Raw genomic sequence first — 23,574 nt, 5'->3', positions numbered from 1 at the left:
AAAAAACAACCCAACAACAACAAGAAGACTGTTGTAACTTCACTGGAAATGTCCAGTTAGCTCTTTTGTAATCCGCCTTGAACTGCAAGGTATAGGCGGAATAGAAGTCCCTAATGTAATGTAATGTTATTCTGCTGTGGATTTAATATAAGCTTTTCTGCTTTATTACAGTATCCCCGACCTTGATAAAATATATCGAAATGAGTCAGCAAGCAAGGGGAATTAAATGAAAGCTAAGTAAACTTTTTTTAAAATTAAAGTTAAAGAGAAGATGAATTAGAAATAAATGAATTTGAAACAATGTTTTTTGGGACTAATGAGGATTAGGACCGCTACGAGCTACAGAACTCGAGCGGCGGTCTGAAGATCCCTATAAACATTATATTATTGTTTGCACTCATAGAAACTGTTTGGGAACTTTCAGATTGTTTTGAAACCCAAAGCTGAGAGGTGGCACAGAATCCAATCCCTATCTCCCAAAGGCAGAAGCCCTGTGGGGACCTCTGCCAGAATGCCTCACTGAGCTAAGGGCTAAGGATTAGGGCTGCTGATGTTCAGACCCATCTGACCTCAACTAGGCTAAGGACCCTGGCTCAAACCCAGGAGCAACACCAGCCAAAAGGACTAAATCACAAGGGATGAGACCATGGACCATGACCTGAGGAGTCAAACCTACAAAAAGAAAATTTACACCATCCACTGGAGATAGAGAAATATAGAAAGGTTCCAATCCGCACCAGCTCTTACATTGGAGATGTCCATGGAAGAGTTCAGTTTCTCGACCTCCATCTGCTGTTTTGGGACACAACTCATTAGGTTAGACTGGTCTATCAAGATGAACCCCCCTCCCCCACACTAACTTTCACATCAAAGTTAGCTCTCTAATAGAGACAACAGATAGTATACACTGATATAATCTACCAAATTAAGATAAAGGGAACAATCTAGCATGTTGTGTTTTATTTTGTTATGATCAGATATTAATGATGTGCTTTACACCACCCCAGCAAAAAAAAACAAAACCAAACACCCAAAACCCCAGAAAAGAATGAGGCATAGTTGTCATACGTTTAATACCTGCCATTTAAATTGATTTGAGGCGCCCCTCACTGTTCCAATAGTTTTTAACACTGAAATAACAGAATTCGATAGATGAAAAATATATATTCTAATTTTATTTTGAAGTTTAGGATTAGTTATGAATCCCATTGTTTCTACAGAACTGATTCATTTTTAAACCAGTTACTATGGTGGACATTTTAATCAAGAGGCCAGATGAGCAAGGTTTATAAATTATTGCATTATATATCTAGTTGTTTTGGTTTTGTTTAATCTTTTCACAAGGACACAAGTGTCAAGTCACAGGTAAGGCTGTCTAGTTTTGAATACATCATCTGCAGTTACCTGCACCTTCAGTGTCTCATCCTATTAGAAGGGAAAAAAACAAATTCACAGTTGATTTTTTTTTTTTTTTTAAGTATACTTACAAACACAAGCAGCTGCAATGAGACGAGATGCGACATATGGAGGTTCACAGGTGGGAAAGATGGGCTGCACCAAATAGTTTGCAAAGGTTATTGCAATAATAGCCTGACCAGTTGGTTCCACAATCAGGAGTGAAGTCCATAAGCGAATGAATGCAACAAACCCTCCAAAGGCTTCTAGAATATATGCATAGCTGGCTCCTGATTTAGTAATAGTGGTTCCCAGTTCAGCATAGCATAGAGCTCCAATTACAGAAAAAATTCCCCCAAGTGCCCAAAGCACAAGTGACAAGCCATAGGATGCACTATAAATCAATACTCCTTTGGGCGAGATGAAGATACCTGAACCTATCATGTTTCCCACAATGAGGCTGACCCCATTAAACAGAGAGATTTCTTTCTTCAGCTGCATTGTGTCTTGGTCTCCATTCTGCATCTTGCAATTAACACCTACATTAGGACTGTTTATGTCACTGGAATAACTGCAGTTGGCAGCAGTGTTAAGAGGAAGCCTGGCACTTTCTTGTCCATCCATTGTGAAAGTCCGGTACAGTCTTCTCTACAATGCCAAACACAATCTGGAACAAAACACAAATATGAATAAAAGTTACTACAGTTTCCTCTATCTTGAAATGACTATTGAAAGGTTAGTCTGTATTGTTATCTATTTAAATGAAAATCCCACAGGGGAGCTAGGCAAAATCATGCCAACTTCCATAAGATAAAAACTACTTTTTTCCATTGCATGTTCCTTCACAATGACAGTCATAGCAGGTCTATGACTAGATGGGAAGATTTCTCTACAAATGAGCCCTTCTGTGTTTCTTAAAACTCAATAGCCAGTAGTTGCTTACCTGTAATGGGTGTTCTGGTAAATTAAATAAGTTGGGGGAGCAATTACAAGTTGGTTTGGGGGAACAATTACAGGTTTGTTTGGGGATGTTTTTAAGTGTGGCGTGTGGTTAGAGCTAAAGCCTGAGCACCCTGAGGTTATGGGTTCAAACCCCACACTGCTCCTTGTGACTCTGGGCAAGTCATTTAGGTAATCCTCCACTACCCCAGGTAGATTAGATAGATTGTGAGCCCACTGGGACAGAAAGGAAAAATGGGTGTGGCTGTAAAACTACAAAAAGGCAGTCTACAAGTCCCAATCCCTTTCCCATATGGGGACTTATTTAATTTTAATTTAATTTATTTCTTATATACCGCTATACCGTGAGGTTCAAAGCGGTTTACAATAAAGATACATTAAAGATACAATAAAATAAAATAAATAAAGATAGGTACTTGGAAGTTCTCTAACTGTCCCGAAGGCTCACAATCTAACTAAAGTACCTGAGAAAAACAGAATTAAAAATGGTAAAGAAAGAAAAGATAAAAGACAGATATAGAGAACAAGATATGAACATCCCAACAATTCCAGTCAGACAATGGGATCTGATATTAGAAGTTCTTAATGACGACATGCCAAGGAGTGAAAGCTGGTAAGCTCCTTGATACAGGTTGTGACCATGCTAATTGGAGAGACAGTATATTTTTAAATAGCAAGGTCATGAAACCACACATAGATAGCATAGATTCACTTATCACAGTATCTGCTCAGCTAACTACCTTGAGTTCTTTTAGTCTATTCTAGAACTTGAGAGCCAACTCTCCACGATGGTGGATGGATCCATGGTGTAATTTTGCACATAGATCCATTTACAGAGTACCATAGAACATAGAAAAACAAGGCAGATAAAGATCATATGGCCTATCTACTCATAAGCATATCATCTACTATCCTTTCTTCTCCCTTAGAGATACAATGTACCTGTGCCAAGCTTTCTTGAATTCACATACATTTTTTGTCTCTACCACCTTCACTGAGAGGCCATTCAATGCATTAACTACCCTTTCTGTGAACAAGAATTTAAGGTTCTTAGTCTATCCCAGTGTCTCACATGGGGCCCTGAGCTTACTAACCCTGAATATTCCAGTGGGAAGGGGGAGAAGACTATGAGGAAAGACTAAAAAAGGTTAAGGCTCTTCAGCTTGGAGAAAAAAGACAGCTGAGGAGAGATATGATTGAAGTCTACAAAATCCTGAGTTGAGTAGAACGGGTACAAGTGGACTGATTTTTTACGCCGTCAAAAGACTAGGGGACATTCAAAGTTACAGGGAAATACTTTTAAAACCAATAGGAGGAAATAATTTTTCACTCAGAGAATAGTTAAGCTCTGGAAAGCAGTGCCAGAGGTTTTGGTAAGAGTGGATAGTGTAGCTGGTTTTAAGAAAGGTTTGGACAAGTTCCTGGAGTTCCATAGTCTGTTATTGAGAAAGACATGGGGGATGCCACTGCTTGCCCTGGATCAGTAGCATGGAATGTTGCTACTCCTTGGGTTTTGGCCGGGACCTGGATTGGCCACCTTGAGAACGGGCTACAAGGCTTGATGGATTATTGGTAAAATCAGTTAGCTTAGCGGGGGGGGGGGGTTGAAAAAGGTTTGGATAATTCCTTAAAGAGAAAGGCCATTATTGGGATGGCTTGGGGAAATCCACTGCTTATTCCTAGGATAAGCAGCATAGAATCTGTTTTGCTATTTGGGATCTAACTAGTGCTTGGGACCTGGGTTGGCCACTGTTAGAAACAGGATACTGGCTTGATGGACCTTCGGTCTGTCCCAATGTGGCAATTCTCATGTTCTTATGGGGTGCAGAGAGGAGGAGAGGTGCTGACCTTCAGGACATGCTTCTCACAGCACACAGTTTATGATACACTGGGTCTATCCTCTTTCACCTTCATCTTATGCCCCCTCATTCCAAAGCTGTGTTTCAATTGAAAGAAGCTTGTCTAATGTGAATTTATGCCACATAGGTATTTAAACACTTGGCATATCTCCCCTATCCCTCCTTTTCTCCAAATCTACATTTTATACTGCAACTCTTAGTTGTAATAAACTATTTTTATTCCCACAACTTGTTTGTGCTAAATTTGATTTTCTACCTGCTCATTCCTATTACCTCAAAGAGAGTTACTTAAAACACAGTAATCCTTACATTGTATCACAAATACAGAAACAAAATCCTAAACAAAGCTATGTAAAAAAGGCAAAATAGACACTCAATTTATTTTAAATACCTTGGCAGGTAACTGTGCTAACACCCCCCCTTCCCCTTATCTCTAGTGTCTGCACACCGAGACTGGGGTCGTCTCACATGACTGCCAATTCTGGCTGTATATCAGAAGAGACAGAAATAGGTAGCCTCCAGAGCTGAAACAATATTTCAGCTAAAACCTCAGTCTTGAACTGTATAGGGGTACAGCAACTTCCCTTATTCTGCTGATTGCATCTCTCATGCACATAAGAAGCTCTTTCACTCCCGCCACCATCTTACACCTTTCTGATATCTCACTACCAGACACCACCTGAAACTTAACATTTAATTTACCCACCCACCGACCCCCTTTTTTTACAAAGCCACACAGCAAATACTCCAACATCCATTAATTCCCTATGAATGTCAGAGCAATTACCACAGCAGCAGCCGCTAGCATGGCTTTGTAAAGGGGGGGGAGGGGTTAATCAGGTTTTCTATTCCGCCATTAACTATTCAGTTCAAAGTCAGATTACATTGCAAGAGGTTGGATCAGTTTACCCAGGAAGTTACAATGGACAGTTTGACACATTCAATAGTTGTTAGTGCAAGCAGATCAGTATAGTTATTAATACAGTTAGGTCATAGTTACAAGTTTAAGTAGGTCATCTTTGGCTCGTTGTTATGTCCCAGGAATTGTGTTGGACAGTTTTGAAACGGTAATTGTAAAAGCCCATTTCTGTTATTTCCAGGTTGGCTCCCTATCTTGGTACAGAAGTGCTATTAAACATTTTCTGAACCCGAGATATTGGTCACAAGATAATAGTGTAAGTGGTAGCTGGTTCCAGCATTTTGCTAACTGACATTGGATGAACAAGGTCATTTGCCTGGTAGACTTTATATTGTTACATGCTGGGAATTTTAAGTGGAAAAGATATCTGGTGGAATATTTGTTGGAGGCACCTTTGAGTAGGGTAGTCAGGGGCATTCTCTGTCAGGATCTTAAAGACAGGGGGATTCCCAATTTAAAATTTGATCCTTGCAATTATGGGCAGCCAATGTAGTTTCATATACAGTTGTACAGCTGTAAATGTTCCAATTTCCATAGCCCGTATATGAGTCTTACTTCTGTATTTTGAACTAGCTGTAGACGCAATAGCAATGTTTTAAAGCAAATATTAGTCTAGTCGAGATAGGATTAGGGATTAAGAAACCTAAGAACATAAGAAACGCCTTCACCGAATCAGACCTTTTGGTCCATCCAGTCCGGTGACCCGCACACGCGGAGGCCAAGCCAGGTGTTCCCCGATGAAGACCTGTTTACCCGTATCCATCAATGTGATTTGCTTGAAGGTGTGCATCCAACTTGCCCTTGAAACCCAGAATAGTGGTCTCTGTCACAACCTCCTCCGGGAGAGCATTCCAAGCGTCCACCACTCATTGCGTGAAACAGAACTTCCTGGTATTTGTCCTGAGCCTGTCGCCTCTCAACTTCAGTCCATGACCTCTTGTCTGATTCACTGTACTAAAATTTTGAAAGCCTCTGTTTTGAAGTATTTTCTGATGGATCTTAGCTTTCTCATCACATCCTTTTCTCCTGGATTAGTGCTTATGAGCTCATTAGTGTACCATTCCTTTCTATTTCTGCACAGCAAACATAACTGTGTACTTAACATTCATTTGACTATTCCTTGAGGCTTCTGAGCTCACTTTGGACTAGATTCACTAAGCAAACCAATCGTGTGCCGATCGGTTTGCAACCCCTTTGCAACTCGATTTTCCTCTGACTTGATTCACTAACCTCTGTGCAGATCCGATTCCGATCCGTGAATGCAAATGAGGGGAAACGGCATGCAAAGTAGGCAGGGACGCAATTCACTGAACAGAAGAAGGAAGACCGATTGGGCTTGCCAATCCGAAGTGAAGCGACTGCTGAGGACCAGTCGCTTCACTTCTTACAGACTCTCCTGCCCTTTAAAACCATGGGCTGGCAATGCGCTTTTGCAGAATTCCTTTTTCATTATTCTGTAAAATGCATTGCCAGCCTGTAGTTTTAACCCGCCCCTCCATGCCAATGCCCCCGTGCTGATGCCCCCCCGAACAAAAGGCAGGAGAGATGCCAACTCCCTCCTGCCATCTCAAACCCGTCCTGGCCGAGCCTGTCCCACCTCCCTCCCTGTACCTTTAGCTAGGCTGGCCGGCTCACCCCCTCCCCATTGTTTTTGGCCAGAGACATCCTTAGACTCCTCCCTAAGGAAGTCCTCGATTGGCTGAGGCGCCCTAGGCCCCTCCCAAGGGAGAAGCCCGAAGCATCTCAGCCAATCATGGCCTTAGGCCCCTCCCCATGCATCACATGATGCACCAGGATGTGGCCTAAGGCCACAGTTGGTATCGGAGGAGGCCTGAAGCAGGAAGGACTGAGCACCCCTCCTGCTCCCAACGATTTATAAAGTACGGGAGGGGGAGGGGTGGGCTGGGCACGGCCAGCCGGCCGGCCTAGCTAAAGGTACAGGAAGGGTTTGAGATGGCAGGAGAGAGTTGTCATCCCTCCTGCCTTTTGTTCTTTGGCGGGGCCGCGTTTGGGGGAGGGGCATTTTTTAGGGGTTTGGGGAGGGAGGAAGCACTTCGGGGGGGGGGGGCTTTAAAAAAATTTTTTAACTGAGCAGTTATTTTGCTTATGTAATACACGCAAAATATCTGCCCGATTTAAAAATTTTTTTTTAAAAGCTGGCAGAAGCCCTGACAGCAATGACAAGAGGCTGCTTCTCCTTTCACTACTGTCAGGGTCTGCTCTCTAGCGATCCATGCCATGGGGGGGCATGTCAATGATCGTCCCTATTTGCATGCAGGCCTTTTGTGAATTCGTCAGCCTGCATGCAATCGGGACATGGAATCGGGGGTTAGTGAATTTAGCCCTTTATTCTGTTTACTTCCTCAATGGTGTCCTGTTACAGATCTTATTATCCTCAAAAACAGTTAAAAAAAAGTCTCTCCTGCTATACAATGCTGCTCACAAAGATATTAATCATAAACCAACCCCACAACTAATGAATTCAGTTTACCACAACCCCCTATTATCACTCAACCAGTTTAGCCCTAGACCGATACCATCCTACAGAGGCTCATGATCAAATTCTCTAGTCACCTAAGGCTAGATTAACTAAGGTTACCTTTGCTGGGCAATCCGTGGCCAAGTCTTCCCGGGCGATCGATTCACCAAGCCTCCTCATGCAAATTAATGCAAAACGGAGGTATGCCCCACAGCAACTGTACGGATCACTGAAGAGCGATCCAGACGCATGGGTAGACCATCTTCTTTGCCTGTAGATGGTCTGTGCATGCACTTGCTCTCCTGACTTCCCTGAATATGCAGGCGCCACTTGTTCAGCATTGGGGTTAAAATAAATTGAAGATATCAAGTTTCAAGTTGATTATAAAATTTGATTAATCGCCTATTCCAAATTCTAAGCGATGTACAAATCGATAAAATATATATGCTGGAGGGAGTCCCACCGGCCGCCCCTCAGCCTTTCCCTGTCCTCCCCAACGCAGCCCGGTCATTGGTATCCCTGGGCGCTGCTGGCAGCGCTCGCTGCTCTCCCTCTTCTCTTTCCCCTGGCTCAGCTGACTGTTGCCAGCAGTGCTCGCTCTCCCATCCCCCTTCACTGTAGTGCAGCCCCACTTTTAACCCATGGGATAAAAGCACGGGCTCGCAGTTTTTAAAGGGGGCTTCTGAGCAGGGCGGAGTTCGGTCGCCGGAGGGAATCCTTCTTTTCTTCCATTACTCCTCCTTGCTATGATCATGCAGCCAGTGTTAGCTTCCCTGATATACTACTGGCTTTGCATTGGGCTAATGGAGCATGGCAGCAGAGAACTGAGAGCATGGCGGCAGAGAGCAGGGTGCTTTTGATTGTTTGTTGTTTTTTTTTATGCTGGGATTTCAGGGCGGCAGAGAGTAGGACAGTCGACAAGGGTGTGAGCGACTGGTCCTCAGCAGTCGCTCACATTTGTATCGGCCAGCCCAATCGGTGTTCCTTCGTTGGTTTAGTGAATCGCTGCCTTCCTAATTATGCATGCATTTCCCCTCATTTGCATGTGCAAATCGGATCGGGTGCGGACAGGACCGGCCAGAAGGTTAGTGAATTGGGTCGGGGTCGCAAACTGCAACTGGTCACAAATGATCGGTCAGCTTAGTGCAGGGGTGTCCAATGTCGGTCCTCGAGGGCCGCAATCCAGTCGGGTTTTCAGGATTTCCCCAATGAATATGCATGAGATCTATTAGCATACAATGAAAGCAGTGCATGCAAATAGACCTCATGTATATTCATTGGGGAAATCCTGAAAATCCGACTGGACTGCGGCCCTCGAGGACCGACATTGGACACCCCTGGCTTAGTGAATCTGGGCCCTAATTAGAGAAATCACGATCTGCCACTGGTAAAGCTGTATCAACATGAAAAGGTTGGTCCATGAATTTGACTAATTCTCTGTAGCCATTCATCAGGAAAACATTTCAGTTTTTAGAGATAGCAAGCCACAATTTTTCAGTTAAAACTTTATTCCATTTACTTATTTTATGCCCAATAATTATTTTGTTCACTGCATAGAATTTATTTTGAGTTAGTTCTCTGCTTTTGTTAAGGTCTGGTATTGTCGTTTATTTGTACATTTTTTTTTTTATTATTATTTATTTATGAGATTTTCCATTTTAATACAAGCATTACTTTTTACAATGCAAAAGATCCAATAACAATATTCAACAAAATTTATGAAGAAAATATAATATCTTATTTAGTCCACAATTTGAAACCACAATTAAAAGGTCAAGAAAGGAAATAAACATCTAAATATAATCACAAATCAATTAATCAAGGTCATGGCATTAGCTTCCCCAATTACAGCCAGCTGGCAGGTCATACATTACTAGGCATGGTTACCATTTTCTCCTTTGATTCAATAAATTCCAAAAGTTGTTTGGGCTCAAAAAAAAGAAAATTTTTATCTTGTAAAGATACATAACACTTTGCAGGAAATTTAACAAGAAAAGTAGCCCCCAGAGCCAGGGTCCTTGACCTCAAGGACAAAAACTCCTTCCTACGTCTCTGGGTCCTCTGAGCTGAATCTGGAAAAACTCGTACATTAGAACCCAAAAACTTATCATTTATATGTCGAAAATACATACGAAGAATAAATTCCCTGTCACTCTCCAAGGCTAAAGTCAACAACATGGTAGTTCTTTGAGTGACAACCTCAAGGGAATTTTCCAGAAATGAAGACAAATTTAAGTCCTCAGCTTTATCCACTGGGGTTTCTGTAGGTGTGGATTCCCCTTGTGTTGTCCTTAAATTCAAATAGTAAGCTCTAACAATTGGAGGTAAATTTTCTGATGGGATGGCTAAGGTCTCTCGGAAATATTTCCTAGCCTGGTGAAATAATAGGACATTTAGGAAAATTCAAAAATCTTAAATTATTTTTCCTCAGTTGGTTTTCGAAATTTTCCATCTTGCGGGAAACATAAGATCTTTCCTTAACCAATTCTACTTGAATCTTTTTTACTTCACTCAAATTATTTTCCTGTTTCTCCAACCTTTCAGTAACATTAGTTAGAAGCACCCCTTGTTGTTCCACCTTGGAGAAAACAGTTCCATAATCTGTCTTAATTGTAGATAAAGTCAATTTGAGATTGGAATCCATGACTGATATGGCCTGCCATAGCGCTTCCATGTCTATCTTATCTGGTTTCTTCATCTCCCCAAAACAGATAGTATTCCCTCCCGAGGCACCTCTCACCTCTTCTTCTAAAATGCAGGGGGATTCTTGGTGGTTTCCGTCTCCTCCTTCCAATGAAAGGCTTGATAGGGATGTCTCTCCGATGCTGGAATCACTCACTCCCTCTCGGGGCTGTCGGTTTCCAGGCAGTCCCTGCACTTGTGCACTTCCGGGTTGGGGAGGAACCAGCCTCTGGTCTGGACTTAGAGTAGTCCGACTCTCTGCGCTGAGGTCCGCCGAAAAATCCGGGTTCCCTCCCGAAGTAGCTGGGGTCGCCTCACCCATGCGAGCAAAAGCGCTCGTTATCGAAGTCTGAATCAACCGTTGAAGGGGTTCAGCCGCCGGAGGGACAACGCGGGAAACTCCTTTTCTCTTCCCCATGTCACCGCCAGAGAAGAGACAACAACTCAGATTCAGATACGAACGAGCGGAGAGCACACTCAGGCGTCCGCTCCCGACGCCATCTTGATCTCCGAGGTATTTGTACATTTTTTAAATGCATGAAGGACAGACACTACAGTCCAGCAGTCCTTACAATGGAACACCGAATGCCAGATAGAAACATCTTGCTAAAACAAACCCCCCTCCCTCCTTGACTAACACATAGCATGGGTTTTATCGCCGGCAGCGGCGGTAACTCCTCCAACGCTCATAGGAATTCTATGAGCATCGGAGCAGTTACCACCGCTGCCGGCGCTAAAACCAGCACTATGCATTAGTAAAGGAGGGGGAAAGTGTTTGTAGAATATTAAGCAGGTAATTAGATCTGTTTTGCTTTATTGTGAAATAATGAATGTAGTAGATGAATGGCTGAGAGATAAATCTATAGGTTCAGATGATATAATCTTATGATTTTTACTGATGTATGTGACTATTTAAGATGTTCAAACCTGAATTGTGTATGTGATACTGTCAGCTGCCTTGGACAAAGGCGGATTAGAAATGTTTTAAATAAAATAAATAAATCATTCATTCATTATTTAACACACACACCCCCCCTTTTACTATGAATTCTATGAGCTTCAGAACAGTGCCAGAGCATTTAGCGCTTCAGGCCACGATAGAAACCTCTATGCGGTTTAGTAAAATATGGCCCTAATACCTAGAGATCTTTTCGGGTTAACCGATCTAAGCCCTCAGGTAAGTGAATCATTAAATACCTCTACATACATGGGAAATAAGGGCAATATCTGGAAAGCAATATATACTAATGCAGTGCTCTCCCCAGAAATTTTTTCCAGCCGGGTGGCATGAAAAAGTAGCTGGGTAGGGCGGAACGGGGAAATTTAGTGGTGGGGAAAATTAAGGGCTCCTTTTACTAAGCTGCAATAGCGTTTTTAGCGCGTGCAGAATTGCCGTGCTACACGGCTAGAACTAACGCCAGCTCAATGCTGGCGTTAGCGTCTAGCACGTGTGGCAATTCTATGCGAGCTATCGCAGCTTAGTAAAAGGAGCCCTAAATGTGTACTATTTGTGTTAGTTAATTATTATTAGTTATTTTCCAATGTTCAATATGACTGCCTTAAGGTTTGACACTTGTTCCATAATTTTTTTATTAAATTTAAGAAGTATCCAATTCTAGAAGTGAATAATTAGATATTTGCCCTCTTTCAAATGGTATAGAGCAGTGTCTCTCAAACTTTTTTAACTCCGGCACACTAAACGGAGCAAATGTTTTTTGTGGCACACTAAATGCAGCAAATGTTTTTCATGGCTGGAAAAAATTTCTGGGGAGAACACTGTTGTCATTAGTTTTCAAGGTCCAATCACGTCAAAGAAGGATGCTTATCTGGGCAGTTGTATAATAAAAAGAATGGATAAGATAACATGAGAAGTGAAATGTCATGAATCAGAGGGATACATACCCTGTAGGTCCTAAAAGCAGGCTTGTGGATTAGATATAAACTATGAAGGCAGTGGCATACCTAGCATATGTGAAACCCGAGGCCCATCATTTTTTGACCCCCCCCATCTGTATGAAAAACATGATTTTTAGTAACAATCCACACATCACACAAGAAAATCAGCATCTTACATACTGCAGTGAGCAGTACATCAATACACCCACTGTAAAACTAAACAAGCCAGACTAGTACAGATCAATCCTACACAGTCAATCCCAACTGAAAACCATGTCTTTCGAACACACAGAACACAGAAATCACAAACTAACCCCTCTCCCTTTTACAAAACTGTAATGTGGTTTTTAGCCATAGTGGTAACAGCTCAGACTCTCATAGAATGTTGAATGGGGCAAGAAGGAGTGTGCCTATACCTTTAATAGAGGGGGAGGGAATGCTGCTGCACAGGGAAGTGGGGTGGGGGTAGGTAAATGTTGCTTCACAGGGAAGTGGAGTCGGAGGACATGATGCTGCTGCACAGGGAAGTGGGGGGGGGAAGACAAAGGGGGCCAGGGAGCAAATGTGCTTTGCTTTAGGGGGAGGGGTGTGCTGGGGGGCCAGGGAGCAATCTTGGATTGCTTTGGGGAGGATAAAGAAGGGGGCCATAGAGAAAGACAAAGAAAGGCAGGCAGGCAAGGGGCCACGGAGAGATAGAAAAACAGCGGACAGGGAGACAGACAGACAAACAGGGGACCAGAGGGAGAGAGACAGACAGAAAGCAAGACAGACAGTGGGAGGGAGAGAGACAGACATAAAAAATGAAAGAGACAGGGGCAGGGAGAAGCACAGAAAGAACGACAGACACAAGGACCACGAGAGAGAGAGATAGATAGATAGATAGATATTCCCAGAATGTGGTCCTTGTCTGGCCTTCATCTCCAGCACAATGCCACATTTCTCCCTCCATCACTATGTCCAACATTCCTCCCCCTTGCATCCCCTTCAATCTGCCCTCTCCACCACCATATTCAACATTTCTCCCCCTCATCCTTCTATTCCCTATTCATCTCTAACTCACGCCTCTCTCTCTATGCCCAATTTTCCTTCCTTTCCCCATGTGCACCATCTCGCACTCACACACTCATGCCCATCAAATCTCTTTCTATTCCCTCCCTCCTAAGCCCCATGTGTCGAGTTCATGTCCCCCTCCCCGAAGCCAACTTGTCCACAGAAGCCGCAGGCGCCGCCAGGGATCCCTGCCTGCCCCCCAACGGAAGCCGAAGCCGCCAGGGATGCCTCCCTCTCTGCCCATTGCTTTATATCAAAAAAACATATCCTGAAAAAAATGGGTTAATCAAATTATTATCTGTGAAATAAGAAATGTTAAGCATTATAATATTTGCATGACATACAATTTAACTCTATTAGGAATCAGAGTCCGCACATTTTCACCATCTCTGACTCTAGTAACCCAAAAAATGCTTCTGACACCAACTCCACAGCCCTGCCTCCAGGCATATATACCAATTTAGACCCTCCTCCTAATAATACCAATTACTAGGGAACTAAGCAAAGCAAGACATGCACAATTTTGGTCATTTTAAGAAGCATAATTTTGACCTCAAACAGTTTTGTACAAGAGAAAAAAATGTTAAAGTATACCAAGTAGGCCATGCACAAAAAAGCACTTACAAGGTAATGATGCCTTCTAAAACTGAATATGGCTACACCAAACTCCTTGTCTTTCCAGCTAGATCCGCCTCCCCCTTCCCGCTGTTCTCCATTTCTGTGGATCACACTCATCGTTCTTGTCTTGTTGGCTCGCAACCTCGGGGTGATCTTTGACCCCTCTCGCTCCTCCTCTGCTCAGATTCAACCAACCGCTAAAACCTATTGCTTCCTCCTCTATAATATTACCAAAATCGGTTCATAGTCTAAAGCGCGCTAGGACAAAGGCACGCCGACAACTGAGCACAGGACTTCATCGCGCCAAAGAAAAACCGTATTTTAAAGGGCTCCGACGGAGGGTGTTGGAGGGGAACTCCCCCCCCCCCCCCCACACACTTTACTTAATAGAGATCACACTGGCGTTGTGGGGGCTTTGGGGGGTTGTAACCCCTCTCATTATACTGGAAACTTAACTTAACTTTTTCCCTAAAAAACAGGGAAAAAGTTTTCAGTATAATGTGGGGGGTTACACACCCAACATGGCAGCGCGATCCCTATTAAGTAGAGTGGGGGGGTTTCCCCCCCACCCCCTTTAAAATACAGGTTTTCTTTGGCGCAATTAAGCCCTGCGCTCAGTTGTCCACGCTCATTTGTCGGTGCGCCTTTGTCCTCGCGCGCTTTTGACCCGTCACCACCAAAATCCGATTTCTCCTCGCCGAACACACTACCAAAACCCTTATCTACACTCTCGTCACCTCTCTCTTAGACATTTACAACCTACTTCCCTCTGGTCTTCCACTGAACTGTCTCTCTTCCCTTCAATCTGTTCAGAATACTGCTGCGCAACTTGTATTCCACAAGAGCCGCCACGCTCACATTACCCCTCTCCTCAAGTCACTTCATTGGTTCCCCGTCCATTTCTGAATACAGTTCAAACTTCTCTTACTGACTTACAAGTGCATCCACTTTGTAGCCCCTCAATATCTCCCCTTATGCTTTCCCCCTAAACTCTGTTCATTGCGTAAGTCCCTCTTATCTGTACCCTTCTCCTCCACTGACAACTCCAGACTCTGTCCCTTATTTCTTGCTGTGCCATATACCTGGAACAGGCTGCTAGTGAATACATCATGTTCTGTCTCAAGCGGTATTCAAATCCAAGCTAAAGCCCCCTTTTTAAAGTTGTTTTCAACAACTCTTAACTCATTTTCAGTTACCTTTACCCATTGTATCATTCCTTCTACTAGAAACACCCCAACCCTGAGATGTCCTGTCTGTCCAAATTAGTTTGTAAGCTCTTCTGAGCAGGGACCTTCTATTGAATGTTACATGTACAGCACTGCGTATGCCTTTCAGTGCTACAGAAATGATAAATAGTAGTAGTAGCAACTATAGTTAGTACATATCGGTAAGTATCCATAGACTTTGCATCTACTTTATAAAGGAATATGTGAATTTCAAAGGGAATCCCTGTACATATTACAGCCACTTTTTCATTCTGCAAAACATACACACTTTTGACTATGGGCCAATTTATCCAGATTGTATTTTCCGCAAAACTAACCAGACCATGTTGGGTCCATCTATTATCTCTTATAACACAGTCTTTAATGTTTTTGAATAAGTGACATTCTTAAACATTTTTCCCACATATAATTCTTTCAAGTTTTTATTTTTCCTCCAGGTACTACATATTTTGGGCCATTGTTCCTTAATGACTAAGTTTTGCACATACCATGACAGGAATGAACCTCACTGGATTGAGGCGAAACCAATTTTTTTCACAAGGGGATTTATTTCTAGGTTAAAATTGTCCTCTACTTTGCAATATTTGTTTATATTACCCTTCTCTAAAAATAAAAAAAAGTGTTTAACAAGCTCACCTGAGCACTCATTTATTCATTGAAGATACACTGAGCTTCATTTTATATTACATATTTACACTTACTCGTGCAAACAAGCATGCCTGATCCTTAAACCATGGTTGTGTAGCACAGCTTAGTGCAGTCATAGCATGCACAAACAAAAAAAAGGGAAGAGTCGTCTTAGCTGACCTGCAGTCTTCTTGAACAAGGGACAAAGCAAGTCTCTCTTTTTTTTTTTTTTTTTACTCTGCTTACTTAATAGTAAAAATAAAGAAGACACACACCCATATTACAAGATCTTTCAAACAATGAATGGGCATGCTCAGACTGATGCAATACCAGCCTCCTTGGAGGTTTATTGCTTCATGCTACTGCTGCTTTACTTGGAATTTCGTTGCACAACCCCAGGTCATAAATCTATTCGAAGCCACGATTCGGTATCTCTCTACAACAACTTATAATTATCCATAACCTGTCGCAAAAAAAAAAAAAAAAAGCACAGCATCCTTAACAAGTGCAGGAACTATAAAATACTCAGAAGAACCCTAAACCCCCTCCAACACTATACATGACATCTTAGCCTCTTCTTTCTCTTTAAGGAAAGATGACTCTTTAACGCATGTGGCTGCGGCATGCACCAAAGCCTGGCCCACCCTCCCTTCCTCCCAGCTTTTTTAAGCTCCTGCAAATTCACAAAGCCCTGAGAGCAGCAGTAACCGGTTCTCTCTTATTTTTTTTACCGCATTGGCTCCCCACCTCCATGGAGATAGTCAAGCACAATAACTAACGCTATAGAAATTAGTAGTAGTAAAAAAAAAAAAAAAATACTGTTTTCATTGCAGGTAGCGAGGACCAGCGACTTCTTTCTAGCATGGACTATTCCAGAACCAGTCTCCACGGTGCAACAAGGTGAAGGTGAGACAATACCGTCTCGTCCAGGACCCGCAACTTCCTGACCTCTACGATTAACCCGCGCTTACTACTGATCTTCTTTGGTTAATTCTACCTCACATGCCGGTTTGGGTTGGGTTTTTTTTACGCGCTGTTTTCTTACCCCTAAACCGTCTCTCTCTCCCTCTCGCTTGCATCAGGCTCGGTGAGGTTTTCCTGCAGCGTTTCCACATATGTTTCAGAGGTGGGGGCAGGGAACCAGCATGGCTCAGCTTCTGAGAGCGATGTTCTGGCGTTTCTGAGGTTGGGCTAAAGAGGACGGTGCCTGCCGGATTCCACAAAAGCACTTCCCGCCCCCCGTCACGTGACCTCGGCCCCCCCTGAGCAGAACTGCACCGATTCAGCTGAGACCGGCATTACTGCTTGTAGAAATGAAGACATCCTGGCTTGGCGTCTCTAAACCACAGGGAGGCGGGCCGGTCCCCGCTACAATGAGCGAAGGCTGAAGCTTGGGGAGGCTTAGCGCGACCTCCAGAAATGGGGGTTGGGGGGAACCCCAACCCTTCGTTGGCCACTGTTGGAAACAGGATACTGGGTTTGATGGACTTTCGGTCTGTCCCAGTAAGGCATTGCTTATGTTCTTTTTTTTTGTTCAATATTTTTATTGTTTTAAAATAGCATACAATAATAAAAGTTATACAACAACACAAACATAGGTATGACTACTCATACAGGTAGTAATCCAATACAATGAGTATATGGTAATATGGTCGACAATTTATACAATATATATATGAAGCATGATTTGAAAACAAAGCATGAACAAAGGTATACAGGTTTGTAGATCAACATATTATAAGGCATTTAGATATGGGGATTGATAGCATAATGTTAAAGGTTATCGCTAAGATATGAAATATAGCATGAAGGGCTAGGTCAATCTTCAGAGAATAATTGAGATAAAGGACAAGACAGTTGTGATTTGCAATGAGCTATTAAGGGCTCCCATATCAGTATAAATTTATGATATCTATGCATCTTTTTGGCTGTGATGCCTTCATATTGTAGTATAGTACAAACAAGATTCCACCATGCTACGAAGGACAGCTTCCAGTGTTTCCAATCGTTTAATATAGTTTTGATAGTAATCATAATTAGAGACTGAAAGAGGGATAGTTGATTTGTAGTCAAAACAGATGTCATCGCAAATTCATTAAAAAGGATATTAGCTAAGGATATAGGTTCCTGTATCGGTAAGATTTAGGATATAAAGTCCCAGATTTGGGACCAATATTTGGTTATGATGGGACAGTAATATATCATGTGGTCAAGGGTCCCAACATCCAAGTTGCAGGACCAGCATTGGTTATGATTCTCGGAGGATAGCTTAGAGAGCTTATATGGTGTCCAAAATGCCCTATGTAGTAAAAAAGTAACAGGATTGAGTAATCGCTGAGGATCTCAGAAGCTTAAAGGTGTATAACCATATAATATGCCATTGTTCTTTATTTAATTGTGTTCCAGTTTCTTTACCCCAGATATCCTGAATACCAGGTGTACTAGTCTGTATACTTGACTGTATTGTTCGATACCATTTAGCAGCTTCCCCTTTTTTCATTAGAAACTTTGCACTAAGATCTAAGACAGAGGGGTTGGTATCAATGAGGATATGCGATTTACAATATTCTGTAACACAGTGGTTCAGCTGCAACCAAGAATAGTATTGGGTCTCAGGCAGTCGATATTGAGCGGAGAGTGTAGTAAAAGGTATCAAAGATTCTTTATGTAGGAGTTGTTTGAGGGTCCAAACATTTGCTTTTTCCATATAGGCCAGTGAATAGGACGGCCCTGTATTATTAGATTAGTGGAGTTCCAGATGGGCACTGAAATAGTAGATAACCAGGGATGGTCCAGTATGCTATCAATGTGTCTGATGGCCTTCGAAGTATCATGGATATGGAGATGTGTCTGAAATTCAGGAAGTTTGCCCAGAAAAGGTAAGAGGGCTGTAGAGTTTTAGGCTACTATTGTTTGTTCTATATTGAGCCAAGTAGTGAGTACTTCTCCAAGTGGTGTCGTGACTAACCATTTCGAGCCTTGTCTCATGATAAAGGCAGTGTGGTATGTTTTGAAACAAGGGAAATTGACACCTCCCTCTGTTCAAGGTCATTTCAGTTTTTTTAGACTAATTCTTGGAGTTTTGTTATTCCAGATGAACTTCGTTAATAGGGAATCTAGTTTGGTATATGTGATATCAAAGAGGTAGAAAGGTAGCATACTTAGGATATAATTAATCGCTGGGGTAATCATCATTCGGACCGTCTCTATTCTCCCCTACCACAACAATTTCAATGGAGTCCATTTGGATGTAAGTTTACTGGTGATGTCTAAGAGGAGATCAGAATTATATTTTTGCATATCGGCTAGAGTAGGTGCAATTTGTATTCCTAAGTATTTTATTTTGCTGGTAGAGCATTGAAGAGATTTGATAGTGTGAATAGCTTCAGGGCAATTCAATGGTAGGGCTTCAGTTTTAGAGATATTAAGTTTGTAACCTGAAACTTCAGAGAAATGAGTAATATCCTGTAATATATATGGGATGGAGCAAGGGGTGGAGTAGAGAAGCACGTTGTCGGCATACGCTGAAAGTTTGATTTCTAATGACTCGAATTTCACACCAACTATTAGGGGGGTTGACCTGAATTTAATAAGAAGGGGTTCTAGAGCTAGGTTGAAAAGTAAGGGGGACAATGGGCAACCTTGCCTAGTACCACGTTGTGGGTGGAACGGATCCAAAAATAGACCATTAACAAATATTTTTGAAGTAGGGTTGGTATACAAAATTTTTACCATATTTATAAACATTGATGGGAAATTGAACCAGTGAAGTACAGAAAAAAAGATAGGACCATTCTATACGATTGAACGCTTTTTCTGCGTCAAGGGCAATGGCTGCCATAGGTGTGGAGGAAAGAGATGCTTGTGATATCACATTGGTTAGTACACGAGAATTATCACTGGGAAGGCGACCTAACATAAAACCATTTTGATCAGCAGAAATGAGAAGTGGCATAACTGTATTCTCGAGGCTAGTAATTTGGCGTAAATTTTTGCATCGGTATTTATCAATGATAGTGGCCTATAACTAGATATAGAGAGGGGATCTTTACCAGGTTTTAAAAGGACTATTGTGGTGGCTTCTGTGAATGTGCCCATGGTACAACTGGATGTGTTCATATAAGAAAAAAATTGAAGGAGATGAGGAGCAAGAATGGTGGCAAAAGCTGTGTAAAAGTCAGCATTTAGTCCATCCGGACCGGGGGCTTTTATTTTTTTTTCATGTTTTGAATAGATAGTGTTATTTCTGAAGTAGTAATGTCTGCATTAAGTTGTTCGTGAAAGATCAAGGGGACTGTGGGATGTGGTAGACTAGACAAGAATTTATCAGGTATTTTTGTGGGGTCAAGTTCAGAAGCATATAGCTGTTTGTAAAAGTGCTGAAATTGGTGAATAATATCTTTGTGATCTAAAAGGATGTCTCCTGCTTGATCCAGGTATTGCATTTTTTTCTCTTTTACCTTTTAGATAGGAAGCCAGTTGGTGACCACATTTATTTTGTTCAGAATAGTATTTTGCATTCTGCATAAAAATTTGACGTACAGAGGAGTGAGACAGGATTTTATTATATGTGAGTTTTGTGGATTGTATTTGTTTTAAGAGACTCATATTGGTTGGATCTTTATGATGTAAAGATTCCAACTGTTTAAGTTCAGTTTCTAAGACCTTAGTCTCCTGAGAATTTTTTTTGGATATAGAAGCAGTATAGGAAATAATAGCACCTCAGACTGATGCCTTAAAGGCATCCCAAAGTGTGAACCAATTGGTATCAGTTGCTTTATTGAAAGAGAAGTATTCTTCTATATGTTTCGTGAGATATGGAATAAACCCCGGTTCCTGTAGTATAGTGGAATTGAATCTCCATTGCTTCTGAAGGGGGGGTTTGCTGATATTGTCGAATTGTAAAATGATGGGAGCATGATCCGAAATTGCAATTTCTTTAATTTGCGTATTAGCAATGTAGGGAGCCGATGAATTACTAATAAGAAAAAAAATCTATCCTCAAATAGGAAGAGTGTGGAGAGGAGAAGAAGGTAAAGTCTTTTTCTTGTGGATGAGTTAGTCTCCAGGTAAAGTCTTTTTCTTGTGGATGAGTTAGTCTCCAAGGATCAAGTAGTTGGAAGTGAGTAATCAGGTCTTGTAATTTCATCCATGATTTGGTTTTTTTTTTAATGGTGTGGTTGATTTCCTATCTAGGGTGGGATCTAATATTAAATTGAAGTCTCCACCTATAATATGTCTGTGACCTACATCAGAGTTAATTGATTCTGCTAATTCTTCAAAAAAGATTGGATCATTTACATTTGGACCGTAAATATTGGTTAATATGGTGGGGGGAGACCATTTATTTCTAAGCATACCTTAATCCATCTACCTTGAGAGTCTGTTGCATGGGAGAGTACCTTTAATATTGATCTGCTTTCATATCAGAATTAGGATGCCATTACACTTGCCTAAGGCCGGTGAAAATAGAGGTGGTAGGGCCCATGGGGTTGTAATTTTTTGGGCTTCCGTGGCAGGAAGATGGGTCTCCTGAAATAAGACAATATCAGGGTGTAGTTTAGATACATAGGTGAGTATTTTCTTACATTTGATGGGGTTGTTAAATCCTTTAACATTAAGGGATACACAGTTCAATGCTTTATGAAGGGTAGTATTACAACAGTGTGTGTCTCCTGCATATACCAGATATACTCGCAAAGAGAAGGATTAATGGTTATCTGGAGATTGTAGAGAGCTGATGAGGAGGTGTCATACCTTTATTTAAACAACAGTGAAAAAAAACACAATCATGAGTAACAAGAGTCAGTGGGTCCGCAGGAAAGGCTGGCATAGCCGGTTCCTGAGCCACCCAGGATGGATATACATATGGAAAAACCCCCATATAATATTGCAAATGTAAAGGGTAAATAGGTATGATTAGAGTCTTGTGTGCAGTTCTATAGTAACTTGTAAATTCTGTAATAAGGGGCCACAATGGAGCAAAGGGAACTCTTAATAAGTAAAGTGAGAGCAAATATAAGAACACTATCTGAATAACAATTTCAGCGCACAGACAGGTAACAGTGTGAGTGCATAACAGGTTGCTGTTTCGGCGAACATTAACATGTATAATATTTTGGCGAACATTAACAGGTATAATATTAGAGATCAATGGATTCATTCAGCTAATAAAATACAACTTCTGAAAACTAAATTTCAGGTATAACATGTACCAGAACATTCACAAAATGACATTTGCTTTCCTGCAAGGATTAGAAAATAGAAATGCAGTATCTAATAATATTCAGTTAGAACTGTCAGGGAAATAAAAAGAGTCAACGGAAGAGAGAGATTATTATAACCAGTACGAGATCAATAGCTGGAGAATAAAAAAAAATATGGCTAGTTAATATCAGCAGGGAAGACTATGCAAAAGCTTTATGTCTCTTACTACCAATAATATAGAGAGTTGCAGGTAGATGGTAAGGATCTATAACATAAAGTAAGTAGCAATCTGTTTTAGATGCGCATGCAATCTAACATCAGAGTATCAGTGTATTTGCAAGATATGGGTGGCAGAAGCAAGTCCAAAGATATTAAGACAGATGTATATTGTGTGTGGAATGTCAAGCAGTCAGAAGAGCGACCGGGATAAGTGATGGCAGATCAGAAAGAAAATGGATCATTCTTCTTTGGTGGAGCGCCACGCGGTATAGAGGCGGGAACAGCTAAATCACCAGAGGGTGGTCGATCACACATTGTCAGTGTTGGAAGGAGAGATTTGTTCCAAGTATTCTGCCAGTGACCCAGGGTTGGTGAAGTCTTTGGTCACATTATTGTAAGTTACACGCATTTTAGCTGGGTACAGCATCCCATATTTTGCCCCAATTTGTTTCAGTCTGGGATGGTATTCCAACAACATTTTCCGAGCCTTAGCTGTTTTGTTTAGATAGGTCAGACACAAAGAGGATGGTATTGCCTTCATATTTTATCGGGGCCAGGGATCTGGCTTGCTGCATGATTTCGAGAACTTGATTGTAGCGAAGCAGCTGAACTACTACAGGTCTGGGGTATTTATTACCCGGTGTTGGTTCTCTGGTGGGAACTCGGTGGGCGCAATCAATTTCGAATTCTTGCTTGAAGGTGATGTTTAAGACTTTGGGAATCATAGTAGGGAGAAATCCAAGCATGTCACGGCCTTCATGGCCTTTCGATAGGCCCAAAAGCCTAAAATTATTTCTACGAGAGCAATTGTTAGAGTCCTCAAGGTCAGCTTCCAACATCGAAATTCTCTTTGTTAATCTGAGAGAATTGGTGATGTTGGTTTCAGCCACCATGAGTTTTGCTTCAGTGGTGGTAACTCTGGTAGTTAGAGAGGCTAGTTCTTCTTTGAAAGTGGTGATTTCTGTTTTGATATCCTCAGTATCCTGCTTGGTTTCCTCAAGCAGATCGTGCATGGCACGTACATCATCGGTGAGCTGTTGCAGTTAGTCTCCGTCTATTTTTTTGGCAGCCAATTTCTGCGGTGAGATAGGTTCCAAGCTCCTTCGCTTGCCTGTTTTGTTGGTTGCCATGGTCTACTGCACATGTAGTGAACAAAAAGTCCAGCAAAAATATCTTAATTCACAATATTATTTGATTCTTTATAGAGTGTGCTCCGGGAGCCGAGAAATTATGCTGCCATTAGCTGCACGGCTCACTAGCGCCCTCCAGCATTGCTTATGTTCTTAACCTTGCATTAGCCCATGCATGACCATCTTTTGGGAAGGGGTAAAACGCGGACCTCATGGATCTGATGGACCTCGTGGATCTAAAACCACACATCCTTAAAAATCTGAGGTCCGTGCCACTTGTAGTTTCTGGCTCTGATAGACCTCGATG

At 41.9% G+C, this 23,574-nt stretch overlaps 1 protein-coding gene across 4 annotated transcripts in view; it reads right to left on the bottom strand.

The window, feature by feature from the left end:
• Positions 1-23,574, bottom strand: part of SLC7A6 (solute carrier family 7 member 6) — a 107,995-nt gene that overhangs the window by 51,389 nt on the left and 33,032 nt on the right. For 2 of the 4 annotated variants that reach the window (XR_004539112.1, XM_033940730.1), the window contains exons 1-2: positions 16,757-16,942; positions 1,488-2,062 (exon numbers count right to left, since the gene is read on the bottom strand). Coding sequence is in view for 3 of the 4 variants with exons in the window: in XM_033940730.1 (XP_033796621.1) it covers positions 1,488-2,019 (532 nt within the window). In the remaining variant the exon portion in view is untranslated. Of the gene's footprint in view, positions 1-1,487; positions 2,063-16,530; positions 16,664-16,756; positions 16,943-23,574 lie in introns of those variants that run through there. The other 2 variants (XM_033940732.1, XM_033940731.1) reach the window with 2 other exon arrangements.

Source organism: Geotrypetes seraphini, chromosome 4 (genome assembly GCF_902459505.1).
Source record: "Geotrypetes seraphini chromosome 4, aGeoSer1.1, whole genome shotgun sequence".
In the NCBI taxonomy this organism is placed as follows: domain Eukaryota; kingdom Metazoa; phylum Chordata; class Amphibia; order Gymnophiona; family Dermophiidae; genus Geotrypetes; species Geotrypetes seraphini.
This window is presented reverse-complemented; position numbering and strand designations above follow the sequence as displayed.